The sequence below is a fragment of the Delphinus delphis genome, chromosome X (assembly GCF_949987515.2).
Source record: "Delphinus delphis chromosome X, mDelDel1.2, whole genome shotgun sequence".
Classification (NCBI taxonomy): Eukaryota; Metazoa; Chordata; class Mammalia; order Artiodactyla; family Delphinidae; genus Delphinus; species Delphinus delphis.
The window spans coordinates 83,859,581-83,877,366 of record NC_082704.1 but is presented as its reverse complement, the minus strand read 5'-3'; the positions used below and the strand labels follow the sequence as shown (position 1 = coordinate 83,877,366).

General features: G+C 40.7%; 1 protein-coding gene across 1 annotated transcript in view; it reads right to left on the bottom strand.

Annotated features, from left to right (window-relative positions):
- Positions 1 to 13,223: 13,223 nt before the first annotated feature.
- Positions 13,224 to 17,786, bottom strand: part of SHROOM4 (shroom family member 4) — a 212,582-nt gene continuing 208,019 nt past the window's right edge. The window contains exons 9-10 of the mRNA XM_060001655.1: positions 16,268 to 16,537; positions 13,224 to 15,342 (exon numbers count right to left, since the gene is read on the bottom strand). Of these exons, the coding sequence (XP_059857638.1) occupies positions 15,073 to 15,342; positions 16,268 to 16,537 (540 nt within the window). The 3' untranslated portion in view covers positions 13,224 to 15,072. The remainder of the gene's footprint in view (positions 15,343 to 16,267; positions 16,538 to 17,786) is intronic.

Genomic DNA, 17,786 nt, shown 5'->3' with positions numbered 1-17,786 from the left:
CACATCAAACTTTAAATATCTCTTGTCTTTTCTAGATATAAAACAACTTCCATGTAATTATTAGTTTCTAATTCAACATAAGGTCTTTAAAGTTCTCATTAACTTTAAAACTTTTTAACTTTAGAAACTAATGTATGTGTAATAGAAATAATTGAAATGTGACAATTAAAAACAAATATAATTTTCTTAAACCTGAAAAAAAAAACTCTCAATAAATTGGGTATAGAAGGGACATACCTTAATGCAGTAAAAGCTGTATATAACAAACTCATGGCTAATATCATACTCAAGGGTGAAAATTTGAAAGCTTTTCCCTTTAAAATCAAGAACAAGACAAGTGTGCCCACTCTCACCACTTCTACTCAACAAAGTACAGGAAGCCCTAGCCAGAGCAATTAGGCAAAAAAAGAAAAAAATAATAAAAGGCATTCAGTTTGGAAAGGAAGGAGTAAAATAATCTCTGTTTGCAGATGACTTAATATTGTGTATAGAAAATCCTAAAGACTCCACTAAAAACTGTTTGAACTAATAAAACAAATTCAGTAACATTTCAGGATGTAAAATCAACATGCAAAAATCAGTTGTGTTTCAATACATTGTCAACAAAAGAAAATAATCCCATTTACAATAGCATCAAAAAAAAAATAAAGTACTTAGGAATAAATTTCACCAAGAGATGAAATATCTATACACCAAAACCTATAAGACATTGATGAAAGAAACTGAAAAAGACACAAATAAATGGAATGATATCCCATGTTCATGGATCAGAAGAGTTAATATTGTTAAAATGTCGATACTACCCAAAGCCCTCTACAGAGTCAATGCAACCCCTATCAAAATTCCAAGTGGAATTTTTCACAGAAATAGCAAAAGCAATCTTAAAATTCATATGGAACCACAAAAGCCCCCCAAACCCCAAAGCAATCTTGAGACGAAACAAAGCTAGAGGCATCACACATCCTGATTTCAACGTTATTACAAAACTGTAGTAATCAAAACAGTATGGTATTGGCATAAAAACAGACAGCTAGACCAATGAAAAAGAATGAAGAGCCCAGAAATAAATCCATGCATATATGGTCAACTAATATTTGACAAGAGAGCCAAGAATAATCAATGGGGAAAGAATAGCCTCTTCAATAAATTGTGCTGGAAAATTGGATATTCACATGCAGAACTATGAAATTGGACAGCTCTATCTACACCACTCACAAAAAAAACCTCAAAATGGATTAAGGACTTGAATGTGAGACCTGAAACCATAAAAATTCTAGGGGAAACAAAATACTAGCAAACAGAATCCAACAGCACATTAAAAGGATCATACACTATGATCAAGTGGGGTTTATCCCACGAATGCAAGGATTGTTCAATATACGCAAATCAATCAATGTGATACACCATATTAACAAACTGAAGGCGAAAAACAACATGATCATCTCAATAGATGCAGAAAAAGCTTTGAACAAAATTCAACACCCATTTATGATAAAAATCCTCCAGAAAGTAGGCATAGAGGGAACTTACCTCAACAAAATAAAGGCCATATATGGCAAACCCACAACCAACATTGTTCTCAATGGTGAAAAATTGAAACCATTTCCTCTAAGATCAGGAAAAAGACAAGGTTGTCCACACTCACCAATGTTATTCAACATAGTGTTCGAAGACTTAGCCACAGCAATCAGAGAGGAATAAAGAGATAAAGGTAATCCAAATCAGAAAAGAAGAAGAGCAGTCACTGTTTGCAGATGACATGATACTATACATAGAGAATCCTAAAGAAGCTACCAGAAAACTATTAGAGCTAATCAATGAAGTTGGTAAAGGAGCAGAATACAAATTTAATGCACAGAAATCTCTTGCATACCTATACACTAAGGATGAAAAATCTGAAAGAGAAATTAAGGAAACACTCCCATTTACCACTGCAACAAAAAAATTAAAACACCTAGGAATAAACCTACCTAAGGAGACAAAAGACCTGTATGCAGAAAACTATAAGACACTGATGAAAGAAATTAAAGATGATACAAATAGATGGAGAGCTATACCATGTTCTTGGATTGGAAGAATCTACATTGTGAAAATGACTCTACTACCCAAAGCAATCTACAGATTCAATGCAATCCCTATCAAAATACCAATGGCATTTTTCACAGAACTAGAACAAAAAATTTCACAATTTGTATGGAAACACAAAAGACACTGAATAGCGAAAGCAATCTTGAGAAAGAAAAATGGAGCTGGAGGAATCAGGCTCCCTGACTTCAGACTACACTACAAAGCTACAGTAATCAAGACAGTGTGGTACTGGTGCAAAAACAGAAATATAGATCAATGGAACAGTACAGAAAGCCCAGAGATAAACCCACAAACATATGGTCACCTTATTTATTTATTTATTTTTTTTGCGTTATGTGGGCCTCTCACTGTCATGGCCTCTCTCGTTGCAGAGCACAGGCTCCGGACGTGCTGGCTCAGCGGCCATGGCTTATGGGCCTAGCCACTCCGTGGCATGTGGGATCTTCCCGGACCGGGGCACGAACCCGTGTCCCCTGCATCGGCAGGCGGACTCTCAACCACTGCGCCACCAGGGAAGCCCCTGGTCACCTTATTTTTGATAAAGGAGGCAAGAATATACAATGGAGAAAAGACAGCCACTTCGATAAGTGGTGCTGGGAAAACTGTACAGCTACATGGGAAAGAATGAAATTAGAACACTCCCTAACACCAAAACAAAAGCCCAGGACCAGATGGCTTCACAGGCAAATTCTATCAAACATTTAGAGAAAAGCTAACACCTACCCTTCTCAAACTCTTCCAAAATATAGCAGAGGGAGGAACACTCCCAAACTCATTCTACGAGGCCACCATCACCCTGATACCAAAACCAGACAAAGATGTCACAAAGAAAGAAAACTACAGGCCAATATCACTGATGAACATAGATGCAAAAATCCTCAACAAAACACTAGCATACAGAATCCAACAGCACATTGAAAGGATCATACACCATGATCAAGTGGGGTTTATCCCACGAATGCAAGGATTCTTCAGTATACACAAATCAATCCATATGATACACCATATTAACATATTGAAGGATAAAAACCACATGATCATCTCAATAGATGCAGAGAAAGCTTTCGACAAAATTTAACACCATTTCTGATAAAAAGCCTGCAGAAAGTAGGCATAGAGGGAATCCTAAAGATGGTACCAGAAAACTACTAGAGCTAATCAATGAATTTGGTAAAGTAGCAGGATACAAAATTAATGCACAGAAATCTCTAGCATTCCTATACACTAAGGATGAAAAATCTGAAAGTGAAATTAAGAAAACACTCCCATTTACCATTACAACAAAAAGAATAAAATATCTAGGAATAAACCTACCTAAGGACACAAAAGACCTGTATGCAGAAAAATATAAGACACTGATGAAAGAAATTTAAGATGATACAAAGAGATGGAGAGATATACCATGTTCTTGGATTGGAAGAATCAACATTGTGAAAATGACTCTAGTACCCAAAGCAATCTACAGATTCAATGCAATCCCTATCAAACAACCACTGGCATTTTTCACAGTACTAGAACAAAAAAATTCACAAGTTGTATGGAAACACAAAAGACCCCGAATACCCAAAGCAATTTTGAGAAAGGAAAACGGAGCTGGACGAATCAGGCTCCCTGACTTCAGACTATACTACAAAGCTACAGTAATCAAGACAGTATGGTACTGGCACAAGAACAGAAATATAGATCAATGGAACAGGATAGAAAGCCCAGAGATAAACCCACGCACATATAGTCACCTTATCTTTGATAAAGGAGGCAAGAATATACAGTGGAGAAAAGACAGCCTCTTCAACATGTGCTGTTCTGAAAATTGGACAGCTACATGTAAAAGTATGAAATTAGAACACTCCCTAACACCATACACAAAAATAAACTCAAAATGGATTAAATACCTAAATGCAAGGCCAGACACTGTCAAACTCTTAGAGGAAAACATAGGCAGAACACTGTATGACATAAATCACAGCAAGATCCTTTTTGACCCACCTCCTAGAGAAATGGAAATAAAAACAAAAATAAACAAATGGGACCTAATGAAACTTCAAAGCTTTTGCACAGCAAAGGAAACCATAAAGAAGACGAAAAGACAACCCTCAGAATGGGAGAAAATATTTGCAAATGAAGCAGCTGACAAAGGATTAATCTCCAAAATTTACAAGCAGCTCATGCAGCTCAATATCAGAAAAACAACCCATTACAAAAATGGGCAGAAGAGCTAAATACACACTTCTCCAAAGAAGATATACAGATTTCCAACAAACACACGAAAGAATGCACAACATCATTAATCATTAGAGAAATGCAAATCAAAACTACATTGAGATAGCATCTCACTCTCGTCAGAATGGCCATCATTCAAAAATCTACAAAAATTAAATGCTGGAGTGGGTGTGGAGAAAATGGAACCCTCTTGCACTTTTGGTGGGAATATAAATTGATACAGCCACTATGGAGAACAGTATGGAGGTTCCTTAAAAAACTAAAAATAGAACTACCCTATGACCCAGCAATCCCACTACTGGGCATATACCCTGAGAAAACCACAATTCAAAAAGAGTCATGTACCAAAATGTTTATTGCAGCTCTATTTACAATAGCCAGGACATGGAAGCAACCTAAGTGTCCATCAACAGATGAATGGATAAGAAGATGTGGCACATATATACAATGGAATATTACTCCGCCATAAAAGGAAACGAAATTGAGTTATTTGTAGTGAGGTGGATGGATCTAGAGTCTGTCATACAGAGTGAAGTAAGTCAGAAAGAGAAAGACAAATACCGTATGCTAACACATATATATGGAACGTAAGAAAAAAGAATGATCATGAAGAACCTAGGGGCAAGACGGGAATAAAGACACAGACCTACTAGAGAATGGACTTGCCGATATGGGGAGGGGGAAGTGTAAGCTGGGACGAAGTGAGAGAGTGGCATAAACGTATATACACTCCCAAACGTAAAATGGACATCTGGTGGGAAGCAGCCGCATAGCACAGGGAGATCAGCTCGGTGCTTTGTGACCACCTAGAGGGGTGGGATAGGGAGGGGGGGAGGGAGGGAGATGCAAGAGGGAAGAGTTATTGGAACATATGTATATGTATAATTGATTCACTTTGTTATAAAGCAGAAACTAACACACCATTGTAAAGCAATTATACTCCAATAAAGATGTTTAAAAAAAAGACACTCCAATATTTAATAATTGTGTTGAGGCAGAGAAGCCAGTATAAAATATCTCCAGAATATGAAGCTCACAGTAAAGACTTCATGATTGCCTCCCTCTCATAAAATATTACTACCGTCTATTTCTGAAGTGTGTACAATGAGCTAGGTCCAGTGTGAAAAGTGTTGGTGGTCTAAATTACTTTCTGCCCTCAAAAAGCCCACAGCCTAAAGCAAGAGACAGAAAACATTATTATCTTATCCAAATATCATATACTCTTATTAGTATAATTAAGGGATGTTTCTGAAAGAGGTGAATTCCGAGTTGACATCGAAGGACAAGCTGGAATTAGTTAAATGGGTGAAGTCAGGGGAGGGATTTTCAGGCAGAGGAACCTGTCTTTCTGCAGGCACAGAGGGATTAGACTGCATGACATGTTTGGAGAACTGGCTAGAGTGGAGGATGAATGTGAGGAGGTGTCAGGAGTCCTAGCTGGAGAAGAGAGAGGTCCACAGGAGACAGATCACAAATGGCCTTGTATGCAAGGAGTCAGGACTTTATCCTGTGGGCAGTGAGGCCAATTAGAGGGACCTGGCCTTGTATGCCATTTGGGGGTCAGGTGTGGAGAGTGGTGTTACATGCACCCTATATTCAGAGCCTGGAGCCAGGAGGGGTATTACTTCTTTAATAACCCCAGAAGTATCCGCTTCACAGACCTGACAATGGAACTCTAGGTCTCAGAGGGAGGGCAGAGCTAGCTCTATGTCTAAGAGTCTGAGTGCCATTACAGCAAGGTCCAGAAGACATGTGATTTTCCTCATTTTCAGATTGTTCAGTAACAGACATGCTTTAGGCTGTTTGTCAAAACCGGATTTGTCTGATTCCTACAACAGGCTTACTTAATAGCTGCCAGGCTGTGTGAAAGTGACCAAAATTATGTTCTAAATGCATTGCATTATCTAATTTACCCACAGTCTCATTACTCTTCTCTATCTGCCTCTCCTCACTCTTACCATTGCCTACTTTTCTGAAAGAAAAATAAAGCTTTCCTATTTGTAAAAGGTGTTTAAATATATAGTCATGTATGAGACTTCTAAACAGTAGCTATTTAAGCTTAGCCAAAATAAGAGATTTCTCTCAATTAGAAGTTATCATTTATTGTATCTACTAATGGGTTTGGTCTGCTATTTTACCTTTCTCAAACTAAAAAATGTGGACAAATCAGGGTACAGATGATTTTTTCCAGCACTTTGACTTATTCACATTTAACCTAATGCATTTTCAAGTTGGAAAGATTTGTCACTCCTGGCCTTTTCCCAAATTATTTCTCTGTAAAAAATATGACCAACTCAGCACCCAAAGAAGTGAGTTCCATTAATTATCCTTTTTAGATGGAAAATCAGTAGCTGAGAGGAAAATGGAAATTCAAACCATGTTGTTTCACTCAGTTAGCAGCAGTGAGCAAATCCAGGATGAAGGGACATATTTAAGAAACTTAGTTTACAAACAGAGCATGGTCTTTTAAGATTTATATTGCCCAGTAGCAGAGAGGCTTTTGCCAGAACGCTTTAGCCTGTGGTTATGTTTGAACCATGCACAAAATGGGCATTAGTTCCATGTGATATAAGTTAGCTGTCTTTATTAATAGTGGAATTCAACCTTTCTGTCTAAACCATCTTTAAATCCAACTTCTTCAGGGACAGGGGTTTGCCATCCTTTTGCTAGGCATTTTTAAAATATCCCATTACAAATTCCATTCAGTCAGAAAATAAGAATATCACTGCTAAAATTAACATAAAATATTTTAGTTATTACAGTAGCAAAGAGAGTCATGAATTTAACCTATTGCTAATAGCTGTGGAATCAAGGAAAAGTCTGTTTTGTCTTGCTCTACTAGGGTAAAAAATGATTATGTGTGTATATTTCTATATATAAAGCATTATGTAATTGTCTCATTGGTATGGAAGCCTCATGAAGGTGGACAATTTGTCTGTTTTGTTTACTTCTGAATCTCTGTTTAGTAAAGTGTTTAAATGTCACAGAGATATTGTAAGGATTAAATGAGAATTTTTGTTTAAAATTGTATATCTAGCTAGAAAAAAAAAGTGGCACATATGTAAAAGTGCCTAACCTAGGGTAGGGAACTCAATGACATTTAAGTTGACACCAAATCTAAAGAGGAAGTTTGAGGAGAAGTTGATTTCCCTAAGCCATCCTTAAATTGGAGCCCAAGTAGTCCACAGGCAAAATAATTCTTTCCCTACTGCTCTGAATGGGGTATGTTCTTAGAAATATAGGTGGTCATCTTGCAGGCAGCTAATAGATGGCATTGTTCCCATCAAATGGTAGTATTGAGCCTGCCAGAAAATTGTACTTACCATGAGGACCTCCTTAGTCTGAAACATTTTCTCTGCAAGTCCGAGGAAATCTTGACCTGGTTCACAGAGCAGGATGGGTGAGGAAGGGAACCACCTTTTACTGAGGACCTACTACATGCCTAGCTTTACCAAGGATCTCATTTGTTTCCTACTTTAGCTTTATAACAACCATTAATATTCATTGAGTATTTACTGTATGCTAGGCACTATTCTAAGCACTTTACACGGATTAACTCAATAATTCTTCACACCAACCCAAGGAGGTTTAAGTATTTTTGTTACCTCCAATGGACAGAAGAGGATACCCACACACAGAGAAGTTAAATATGCTCACGGTCACACAACTTGTAAGTGGTGGAGACAGTATTCAAAACCAGGTGGTGTGGGTTCCAGTGTCTAGGCTTTAAACTGCCTCCCTAGAGAAGGATTATTATACTCATTATTACAGGGAGCTTAAAGCCCCATAAATGAAGTGACTTCCCCAGGTCACCTTAACAGAGCTGTCTGATTCCAAAGCTGAGGGTGCTTTATTTTTCCTTATATGGTTTTGCTTCAATTTCACCTCAATAAAAATAATAAATCTAGCAGCTAACCTTTACTGAGTGCTTACTGTATGGCAGGCATTATTTTAGGTGCTTCATGTGGATTATCTCATTTAATCTTCATAACACTTTGAGGTAGTGCTTTTTATTAGCCCCCTTTTAGAGATGAAGCTTGAGAGGGGTCAAGTAACTTGTATAGGTGACATAGTAAGTTGATGGACTCAGGATCTAAAACCTGATTTATTTGCCTAAAGAGTTGAAGTCCTTATCTACTCTACCATACTCCTTGCCTAGAAAGATTGCCCTCTTCCCCAATAGGTCCCATCCCTACTATTCCTGCTGAAGTCATGAGATAGCGCTGAGACTACTCTTACTCCTTGTGTTGCTGGGTCTGCCAAGTCTGCAAGGGGAAGGATGTAATGACAAGCTCCCTCCCAAAACACAAATGGTGTGAATATTGTATCTTTCAGGCTCAGGCATGAACTACATGCTTACCATCAATTCAGATTTTTGTCAATAGGAATGAGACTGACAGAAATAGGCCAAAGTGTTTTTCTTTTTTAAAAAAGCACTTTTATTGAGAAATAATTCATATACCATACAGCTCACTCATTTAAAGTGTACAATTCAATGGTTTATGGTATATTCACAGAGTTGGGCAACCTTGATGACAATCTAATTTTAGAATATTTTCATCACCCCAAAAAGAAACCCCATGCCCATTAGCAATCATTTCTCCCAGACTACCAGCCTTTGGCAGCCACTAATCTGCTTTCTGCCTCTGTAGATTTGCCTATTCTAGACATTTCATATAAATGGAATCATACAATATGTGATCTTTTGTGACTGGCTTCTTTCACTTAGCATAACATTTTCAAGGTTCATCCATGTTGTGGCAGGTATCGGTACCTCATTCCTTTTTATGGCTGAATAATATCCCAACAAAGTTTGTGTATCCCTTCCTCAGCTGATGGACATTTACGTTGTTTCTACTTTATGGCTGTTATGAATAATGCAGCTTTGAACATTTGTGTACATGTTTTTGTTTGAATGCCTGTTTTCAATTCTCTTGGCTATATGCCTAGGAGTGGTATTGCTAAGTCATATGGAAAGTCTATGTTTATCATTTAAAGAAATTGCCAAATTGTTTTCCAATATGGCCACATCATTTTACATTTTACCCACCAGCAATGTATGTGTTTCAATTTCTCCATATCCTCACCAACACTTGTTATTGTTTGCCTTTTCTATTATAGCCATCATAGTCAGTATGAACTGGTATCTCATTGTGGTTTTGATTTGTATTTCCTTAGTGTTGAGTATTTTTCCCCGTGCTTATTGGTCATTTGCATATATTCTTCGGAGAAACATCTATTCTGATAAAAAGAAAAAGTCTTTGCCCATTTTTAATTGGTTATTTTTGCATTGTAAGAGTCCTTTACATGTTCTGAATAAAAGCCCAATATTAGATACTTTTCCAATTATGTGGATTGTCTTTTCACTTTCTTGATGGCATTGTTTGCAGCACAAAAGTTTAAAGTTTTGATGTATTCCAATTTATTGATTTTTGTGTGTGTGTGTGTGGTACGCGGGCCTCCCACTGTTGCGGCCTCTCCCGTTGTGGAGCACAGGCTCCGGACGTGCAGGTTCAGCGGCCATGGCTCATGGGCCCAGCCGCTCTGCGGCATGTGGAATCTTCCCGGACTGGGGCACGAACCCATGTCCCCTGCATCGGCAGGCGGACTCTCAACCACTGCGCCACCAGGGAAGCCCCCAATTTATTGATATTTTTGTCAGTTGTGTTTTTGGAGTTCTACTGAAGTAATCATTGCCTAACCCAATGTCAGGAAGATTTATTCCTATGTTTTCTTCTAAGAATTTTGTAATTTTAATGCTTACATTTAGCTTTATAATCCATTTCAAGTTAATTTTGTTGTGTGGTATAAGGAAGAGATCCAACTTCATTCTTTTCCATGTGGATACCCAGTTGTCCCTGCATCATCTGTTGACAGACTATTCTTTCTCCATTTTATTGTCTTGGCACCATTATTGAAAATTAAGTGACCATAAATATGAGGGTTTATTTCTGTACTCTCAATGTTATTCCATTTATTTATATGTCTATCCTTGTACATATACTGTCTTGATTACTGTAGCTCTGTAGTGAGATTTGATTTTGAAATTAAGTGTGAGTCCTCCAATTATGTTATTTTTAAAGATTGTTTTGACTATTCTGGGTCCCTTGCAATTCCATATGAATTTTAGGTTTGACTTTTCCATTTATGCGAAGAAACCAGCTGGGATTCTCATAAGGATTGCACTGAATCTGTGGGTCAATTGAGGAGTATTGTGATCTAAACAATATTAACTCTTCTAATCAATGAACATAGAGTGCCTTTATTTAGATTTTTAAAAATTTCTTTCAACAATGTTTTTAGTTTTCAGTATAAAATTCTTATACTTCTTTTGTTAAATGTATTCCTAAGTATTTTATTCTTTTTGATGCTACTATAAATGAAATTGTTTTCAGATTGTTAATTGCTAGTGTATAGAAACAGAAGTGATTTTATATATCAGCCTTGTATCCTGAGACCTTGCTAAACTCATTTAGGCAGGTAGTTGTGAGCAATGTGAGAAGAGCAATAATGTGTCTGGGTTGGAAAAGAATGAACTGAGTAAATCAGGACTCGAATGATGGTTACTATGTACTGAGCCTATTTGTGATAAGCTGGTGCTTCTCAACTTCTAATATGCACATGAATCTCCTGGGAGTCTAGTTAAAATGCAGACTATTATCATTGAGTTTCGAGTGGAGCCTGGGATTGATTCTGCCTTTCTAACAAACAACCTCTTAGTATATAGCTGGTGGCTATCATTTATTATTTTTAAGCCACAACAGTCTTGTAAGAAAGATACATATTATTGTTTCCATTTTACAGATAAGAAAGTGAACTCAGAAGTTGAGCAAATAAACCAGATTCATAGAATAAGAAGTAAGTTGCAGAATCAGGATTTGAACACAGTTCACTCTAATACCCAAACTGGGCTCTTTCTACTCTACTGCACTGGATATCTGGAATAGGAGGAGATCAGTTGGGATATCAATAATGTATGGATGGGGGGGCAAGTAAGATTTTCAGGGTCAGAGGAGCTGCCTGGAGTATATTTGGGTCTAAATCTTGAGGTTATCTTGGAAAGCTGATCAGTGACTAAGAGTAAAGGTGTGAGACTGAACTATCAGGTAGAAGTCAGATGATACTAGTAGAGAGAACTCAAGATTGGAGGAGGTCTAGAAAGTGGCTCACCTCTGATCAGGATAGACTCCAGAACTGGGCTCTGTATACTGCTGAGGTCTACACCTGAGATCATGCCTATTGTTGACTCTTCCTGAATTCTCAGTTACTGTACTGGGAATAATGAATGGTGTAGCATCAATGCTATCCCTGAGGGGCCAGCGTAAGGGTTTAGGGATGTGGGTAAGGCTCTGATCATACGGTTACCTATGAAGGACTATGGATAGGTGACCAAATTCCTTTCCAATACTTTTCAGCAGAATATTAGGGAATTTCCATGACCTTAGTCAAAACACGTGAGATAATTTTTTTTTTTGTCCTTAGCACCTTTTATTGAAGTATGACCCTCGATGACAATCTGGCAGGCATATCAATGTCAGCCAAGAAGGGAGTGGTGGAGGACATAAACGCAGAAACAATAAGATTCAGAAAACTAATAGCTTCACATGGGATAGATGACCCCCCCAACATTTGTACAACAAACACTGGTTCTTTCTCTATAGAAATTGCCCCTTGCCCCACCCCCCTCTAAAGACCTACTAATCTTCAAAGAATACAATATGCTGTTACAGAAATATTATTGGCATAGACAATTCCTTTGGCAAAGACAGAGGGAGACATCAAGCTTCAGACAGGAGAAAGTGGCCAGAAATGTGCCCAGCTTCCTCCATTTGGGGCCTGCTACTGGCAGAGCAGCACCTTTAGGGAGGCTGGGGTTAAGGCTGTGGCTCCGGTGCCCCTCGGCAGCTTTTTGGCACATGAGGTGAAATGGAAAACAGAACCTGAATCTGGCCTTGAAAGAGGCTTTTCATCTTTTCACCCTCTCTGTTCCTCAGCTTCCAGTCTCTCACTTTCTAGGGCTTTTTTTTTCAGTGTTTCTGTCCTTTTTCTTGGCTTCCCCTTGAGCATTTACTGCTCTACCCTGGCTGAGTCTGCAGCTGGTGGGACTCAAGGAGACTCAATTACCCAGAGCCCCTTACACTGATTCCTCTCTAAATTTCAACCACTGTGCTTACACATTACCCACTGTGGCCTGTATGGGGAAATCCCTTGCCCTGCCTTCCAAACTGCTACTCCCTGGCAGGCCTTGGTGGAGGGCTGAGCACAGGAAATGAGAACGGGCAAGAGATACTGCATCTCAGGTAATACCGGCGGCTTTGCAGTGCTATCACTCATGATGGGCCTGCCACGTCAGCATTGTGGGGCATCTGTGCCTGTCTGGTAGTTCACCTTTGTCTGCCAAGCTTCACTGCTCAATACAGTATTAAGTGCTTTGGAAACTCCGTGTGAAAATGAGCATTCTTGTACTCTGATCCTAACTTTAGAATAATTGGAGGTGGGATAAGGGACACAAATAACAAAGTTAATAGTACTTTTAGTCTGATAAACTTAAGATACAATCATTCTAATGCTGACTAGAAAAGCCCAGACCATGGTCATGGTGTCCAGGTAAGTGGCCACTTTTTTCCCTGGGCTATATTCCCAAAAAGCTGTTCTGGCAAAAAAAAATATTAGAATGTTGGGCTACATTGGCCTCATCCTCCCCAATACAGGACATCTCTGCCTGCTCACTGTTAAAGAGCCTGTTTACAGAAGAAAAAAAAAAAAAAGATGGCAACCACAGCCTCTATTCAAAGCATTCCCCCATCTCATGCAACCTTGGCTTAGGTAAACCTAGCCCTTTATAAGCCATCAGCCTTCCTGAACAGAGTAGAATCCTCCACTTGATGGGAGAATGGCAGGTTGACATTTTAACAGTGGTTCTGACAGCAGCAGTGTACTGAGCATACTCAGGGCACCCCTCCCCACAGGACACCCTGCTGGCCAAGATTCTTCCATTGTTTCCAAATACAATGAAGAGGAAACGGAAGCTAGCAACCAGTATTTGTAGCAGCAGCAAAGTTCCTTGGCAAATTCTTTGGTTGAATGAGGCACCCCTGCTGCTACAGTTAACCTCCAAGGACCCTGAGGAACTGAGCAGTAACTAGAAGCGATGGCAATGCCGGGTTGGCTGCACAGGGCTGTGCAATACCAAGCATGGGCCCCAGTTAGCAAGGAACAGAAGACTGAGCTGGGTAACAGGGCAGCATTTGGCCACAACTCCCTTCCTGCCATCACCCACCTGAGGGCTTTTCCAGGATAGAAACTGGCTACCGGGTGGCCACAGCAGCAGCATTCATTATTTGTGTGCCTAAGATCCTGGCTGGATTATAACTTGCTCTGGCGGGCTGGCCCTGGCTGAAGCTTCCAGCTACCATGAATTTCGGCTACTCGAGCCAGGCCACAGGATAAGAACACAATTAGATAGAGGAGCTCTTCCTGAGGTCACCTCTACGCCTTCCTTAGCTTGGAAATGGTAGAGAAATGGGTGAATCTTTGTCCCTTTCAGATTTCTTTGGTTTCAAGAAAAAATAAGCAGTTGAAGCCTGTTGGGGAACTCTAAGCTCATGGTCATCCAGACTTCAAGGGAAGTATATGGCCAGGCCATAGTGGGGAAACTGAGTTCGAAGTGAGAACTCCTTCCTTAGACACTTGTTAGCTATGGTGGGAAGAATTCAAGGCCTTGGCACTTGCTTACCTAGCCATGGTGAATTCAGGCTGATCTGCAGAAAATGCTTTCCTTCTGGGCTAACTTTTCCCTCTCCAACTCCCCTCTTCTTACCTTATTAGTTAAAAAACAGAAAAAAACCATCAAGACATAAAAATAAATAAAATCAAAAGGCCATTTAAAATATAACAACAACCCCCTCCCCCCAATAATAAAACATGTATCCAGAAGTTAGCTTTAGTAGAACTATTCATGGCCCATAGTGTGAAGCCCTTAGGGTAGGCACCTGTAACTCCCAGCAGTGAAAAGGCAAGATGAAACAGGAAGTGGTAGGCCAAAGTCTTAGGACAGGATGAGGGCCACACTAGCTGGGGCTGAAGGTAGTCCTCCTCCCCCTCAGCTAGGTAATGGGGAAGGCAGGGGTAGAGCCAGTTTGTTTAAGCATAGCTCCTTCTAGCAGGGCATCAGGTGATTCCCAACCTCTGCTCACATTCTGTTAAATGTCATTTCTCCTTCTGTGCTTCCTACTGCAAAGCTGGGGTGAGGCCCTGAAGCTGGTGGTAGGTGAATGCCCTCAAGACAGCCAGATCTCTGTGGGAAATGGCTGGGCCACGAGCCCTGGGGAAGAGTGGAGCTGCACAGGCAACTTCTCTCTGAGACTTCAAAGGCTGATGATGGTGTGTGTGTGTGGGGCTGAGTACATGATGTTCCTGGTGTCCTAGTACAAAGGATAATGAAGGCATTTTGTTGCTCCTGTGTGTGGTGAATGCTTGGCCATGCAAACTGTGAGAAGGAGAGTGTGGTTGTACGATCACACTTTGCTGCAGCTCCTGCTTCTTGCTTCTACTCCCTTGGGTAGAAGCTTGGTGCCTCCCCAGGTCCTCTTAGCTGGTTGGGAACACTGCTAGGTTAAGGGGTAGTGAGAGACGTCCAGGGTAGAGAATATGGAACAAACTGCTAACTAACTGTTATCTACCTGCTAACAAAGTGCTAACAAGGATTGAAAGCGCTTCCCATTATGGCGGGGCAGGGATGGTGCAGGCAGTCTGCTGGTGGAATTAGAAATTACTGGGCCCCAGGAGTAGGCTCTCCCTGAGACATTTGAGTTGCTCTTCCCCGAGCTTGATCTTCTCTTCCAGCTCTCGCTGTTCAATGATGAGAGCAGATTTCATCTTCACAAAGTGCTGGTAATCTTGGAGCTGGTCCTGAGGCAGATAGCGGGAGACCATACCAAACACCAGCTTCTCCCGGCGCTCCATGTGCTCCTTCAGCTCCTTGGCATCTGCCAACTGCCCTGTCAGCTGCTGCTTCTTCTCTATCAGCACCAACTGGGGAAGCAGAAGACCAATAAGGCTATCCCAATGACCAGTCATCTGCCCGACCCAGTGCTCCACCAGTGATGCTCCCACAAAGCCACTAGCCCCTCTGCTCAGTGATCAGTCCTAGATTTCTTGCCCTGAAGTCCACCTTCATGCAAAAGCCTTTCTTTCCTGTAGCAAGGGGAGGATAAACATGACAGCAATTCTGGATGGGGGATGAGCAATCACCTCTTTCTATCTCTAAACTGTTGTTAATCTGTGGACCACCACTGGGATTGGGGTGGGGGAAGGCTCTGACAAAGCCAGCTCGTACACCTTCCATCTGGTAAAAAAAAACATCGCTGTGACGATACTTTCAAAACAGTGTGTGTCTCTGTGTGAGTGTGTGTGTGTGTGTGTGTGTGTGTGTGTGTGTGTGTATGTATCCATGTGTGTATACACAAGCATATGTGCCTTTCACTGTGGGTTCAAATTTGTATCCAAGAACCACTGGACAGAAAAAGGCAATGCCATTTGGGTTCAGGAATTATGCAGAGTGTCCCAACCTATGAAATTGACAGACTCCCAATCTCAACTACTTGCTACTATTACTACTACTACTACTGGCAACTAGCAATGATTTAGTGTTTATCTTGTTCCAGGCTATGTTTTAAGTCATTAACATGGATTATCCAATTTAAGTTTCACAACCCCATGAGGTAGGTAGTGTGTTTACCCTATTTTTGAAGGGATGGAGACAGAGCGAGGTTAAGTGAATTGCCCACAATCACACAGTTACTTAGTGGTAAAGTCAGAATTTCCACTTAAAAGCCAGTGCCCATACTCTTCACACTATGCTCTGCTGCCTCCAGACTAGCCAAACTTGAAAGAGGGATCCCTGGGAAGAAGCAGATGGCACTTCCCTCCATCCACACCCTGGAGACCTCAACCCTACCTTCTCCTGGTTGGCCTCTGAATCGATGCTGTTGAGAGCATTTTCCACACGGGCCAGTCGACCAGAGAGTGACAGCAACAGGTTGACTACTTTGTCCAGGTCCCCAATAAACAAACGGTATTTTTCAAACTCATTGGATTTGCAGACGGCTTTTAGGTTGGTCTCCACCTCCTCCCCAAGGGCAGAATTGGCAGTGATGTCCTCCAGCAATCCTCGCTGGGCCTCCTGCAGGACAGAAAGTTTTCTGCCAATGCTTTCGATGAGCTGAACCTAGGAGAAATAAACAGGAGAAGCAAAGGATGAGAATGGGGACTGACAGAAATGGATCTGTCCCTGGAACCACTGTTTAGAGATCTAAATAACCGAAGGCGGGCTCTACCCTAGTCACTGGAAACAAAGGAAACCTGAGCAAGTCGTGAGCAATTCCAGTTTTCTGGACAGGCACCTTCTTTCCCATCTCTTCAGATCTGCTAGGAATCTCTGTCACCACCAAACTTCTTGGCATTAGATGAGTGGTACCCATTGGCTAATTCTCATTTGCCAAATGTAACTTACTAAATACTTGCTGAGGCTATTTAATAAACAGAAATGCTTGTGAGAGCATAGGTAAGAAAAGCACTGCCATCAAGTGTTTGCCTATTACTTCATTCATTCTCCTTCAATCCCTTTCAGTACCTCTGATGTTGATGACACTGTGCTAGATCTTCCACCACTCAGCTTGGCTCTTGAGGCCTTTTGGATAAAAGTGTGAGTCCTGGAGTCACAATGACTAGGTTTGACTGCTAGCTCTGCCACTTCCTAGCTGTGTGACCTTAGGTGAATTTCTGTATGGAGTTTTGCTTTCTTTATCTGGCAGAATGGGGTAACTGCAGTACCTACTTCACTGAATTGTAATAAGGGTTCAATGAGATAATGCATGCCAAGGGTTTAGCACAGACTAAGTGCTCAATAAAAGCAGCTGCTATGATTATGATTCAGTCTGGCCTCACCCTACCATTCTAATCTCACTCCTCAGAACCTCTGAGGATTAGCCCCTCATGCTGTGTTCACAACACTCATTCTTATATTCCTGATTTGCTTATGCAGTTCTGCCAGCTCTTTATCTCTTCCTTCACTTTGGCTATTCCCATTCTTTCTTCAGAGCCCAGCTTTGCCCCTACCCTCCCTGCTGGAAGCCCCTGCCCCCATAACTCCTCTCTCAATGATCTTTTTCTTTTCTAAACTCTCCAGTCTTTTAGAATGAGAACCTTGAGTGTAATTTGAGGTTGTTCACTTTCTGTTTCCTGTGTGTGCATCTGATCCCTCTCCCACTACTGACTGTAAGTTTCTCAAGGGAAGGACTGCTTGTGTCTTCTGATTTGTCTCCCCTATAGGTGTAACCAGTTGTGGGACTGCACTCACAGGAAGGTAGTGTGGTAGAGTGGAGTTTTAGAGTCAGAGATGCCTGGATTCCAATTCCACATCCTCCAAACTGTGTGACCTTGGGCAAGATACCCAATCCCACTGAGACTTCTGTTTC